General features: G+C 40.6%; 1 protein-coding gene across 2 annotated transcripts in view; it reads left to right on the top strand.

Annotated features, from left to right (window-relative positions):
• LOC125025658 (telomere length regulation protein TEL2 homolog) overlaps positions 1-2,500 on the top strand; it is a 37,191-nt gene that overhangs the window by 9,406 nt on the left and 25,285 nt on the right. For both annotated transcript variants that reach the window (XM_047613770.1, XM_047613769.1), the window contains exon 2: positions 240-319. In XM_047613770.1, coding sequence (XP_047469726.1) covers positions 240-319 — 80 coding nt within the window. The remainder of the gene's footprint in view (positions 1-239; positions 320-2,500) is intronic.

The following is a 2,500-nucleotide window of genomic DNA, read 5'->3' as shown; positions in this document are numbered from 1 at the left end:
CTGTTCTTACTCTTACTACTTTTTCTTTACCTTCTTCCTGTTGTTTCTTCTTATTCTTATTCTTTCTCTTCCTTATCTTCATCCTTTTCTTCTTCATCCTCTTCTTCCTCTTTTTCAGTCTGATAGATGGGTAGATAGATTTTACTTTTCATTTACCCTTTAAAATTAGGATCATCCATTTACTTCCAACATATTGCCTTTTTTGTGACATATATTTACAATTTCCTTTTTCTTTTCAGCACCAACATGGTGATGAACTACACAGAGGTTGAGGCCAAGGTGCGGGAGGCAACCAACGACGAGGCTTGGGGCCCCACAGGTGAGAGAGGTGCCAGGTGTTGGAGGTGTTGGAAGGTGCTCTTGGCTGGGGATAAGGAAGGGAGGGCAAGAGGGGAGAGGAGGGGAGGAGGGGAGGGGAGAGAGGAGGGGAGGGGAGAGGAGAGGAGAGGAGGGGAGGGGAGAGGAGGGGAGAGGAGGGGAGGGGAGAGGAGGGGAGGGGAGAGGAGGGGAGGGGAGGGGAGAGGAGAGGAGAGGAGGGGAGGGGAGAGGAGAGGAGAGGAGGGGAGAGGAGAGGAGAGGAGGGGAGAGGAGAGGAGAGGAGAGGAGAGGAGGGGAGGGGAGAGGAGGGGAGAGGAGAGAAGAGGAGAGGAGAGGAGAGGAGAGAAGAGGAGAGGAGAGGAGAGGAGAGGAGAGGAGAGGAGAGGAGAGGAGAGGAGAGGAGAGGAGAGGAGAGGAGAGGAGAGGAGGGGAGGGGAGGGCCGGGGAGGCCAGGAGGGCCGGGGAGGCCAGGAGGGCCGGGGAGGCCAGGAGGGCCGGGGAGGCCAGGAGGGCCGGGGAGGCCAGGAAGGCAGGGAGGCTAAAGGAAAGGCTTAGCCCTATCTTGTGGCAGTGTTATCAGTAATCTTATCTGACATGTGTTTCCATAGTCTGTTTGTCGTAAGGTTTGGGGGGTGTGATGCACCTGAGAAGGGTTGCAAAATGTCCTGTTTAAAGTGGGGATGGAGCCTGAGGGTTTGATTGAGCATGTCAAGGGCCTCATTGAGGGACAGATTGCATAGCCAGGATTTTCTGCATATGTTTCCAATGTGTATGTTTTTGTTTTTGTTTTTTATTATCATCAAATTTCTCCATTTTTCTTTTTCGGTGTTTTTTCTTTCTTTCTTCTTTCTTCTTTCTTCTTTCTTCTTTCTTCTTTCTTCTCTCTTCTTTCTTCTCTCTTCTCTCTTCTCTCTTCTCTCATCTCTCTTCCTTCCTTCTTCCTTCTTCCTTCTTCCTTCTTCCTTCTTCCTTCTTCCTTCTTCCTTCTTTCTTCTTCTTTTCTTCTTCTTCTTCTTCTTCTTCTTCTTCTTCTTCTTCTTCTTCTTCTTCTTCTTCTTCTTCTTCTTCTTCTTCTTCTTCTTCTTCTTCTTCTTCTTCTTCACTTATAGATTGACAACCAGACACAAACAGACTGATTTACGTAGCACACGTGCGCACGCACGCACACACACAGTCACAATCACAAAAATGAAATATATGAATGGAACACAATGATTTCCTGTGATAAAAGGCTCAACCTGATAATCTACTTTACTTTGATAAGGAAAGCGCTTCTCAAAATGAGAACAGGTAGTTGGCCTTTCTTTCAGATCACTAACAAAATCTGCGTAGTAATACTGTAGACAGTGATGATTTAGATCAGTGATTTAAATCAAGATTTATATCAAATATTTTTTTAAAATTGATTTCAATCAAAATATACTTCTGCCCAAAGTAACATGGAATTTAAAGAAAAAAATGTGAAAGTAAACAATTACACCTGCTTTTTTCTGTGGAATTAAACGCTAAAAGCCTTTTACAATTCAACAAAAAAATTCACATTACATTAAAGATTAAATCAAAGGTTTTTACCTGTAATGAATTGTATTTGTTTCTGAGAAGTAGAATATGAAAATGCTTCCTTTTACAATACAACACTATAAAAATCACATGCTATTAAATAAAGGAAATCAAAGAGGTATTTATATCCTGAAGTAATGAATTTATAAAAGAAAATTCAAAATTATTATAGCCTGTATTTAAAATAAAAGCACATTGAATTTATACTGGAAAAGCAGTCTACTTTAAAAAGTTATTATCCCCTTCTTTTGAAAAGTTGAAAAAATTATAAGTTTCTTGAAATTTAAATTTAAAACCTTTTATTTTTTTTTTATTTATTTTTTTTTTCTTCTTATTTTTTTTTAAATTCTTTTAGTTGGTTCTTTTATGCAACCTGATCATTAACATCATCAGATACATTCATTTTGTGTGCATCCATGATTTTAAACAAAAACACATGAATGTACTTTACCATAACTTGAAAAAACTCTTTCAACCCCTGATGAAGATGCCACTGCAGACAGTAGTTGTTGTGCTGCTGAAATTACATTGCTATCCAACGTATTTGAATGTGGCCTCCACCATTCAGCAGTTGACATACACTTGGTCACAGAATCACTAAACTTAATTGCATTTAGCTTAA

This window comes from Penaeus chinensis, chromosome 5, assembly GCF_019202785.1.
Source record: "Penaeus chinensis breed Huanghai No. 1 chromosome 5, ASM1920278v2, whole genome shotgun sequence".
Lineage (NCBI taxonomy): Eukaryota > Metazoa > Arthropoda > Malacostraca > Decapoda > Penaeidae > Penaeus > Penaeus chinensis.
This window is presented reverse-complemented; position numbering and strand designations above follow the sequence as displayed.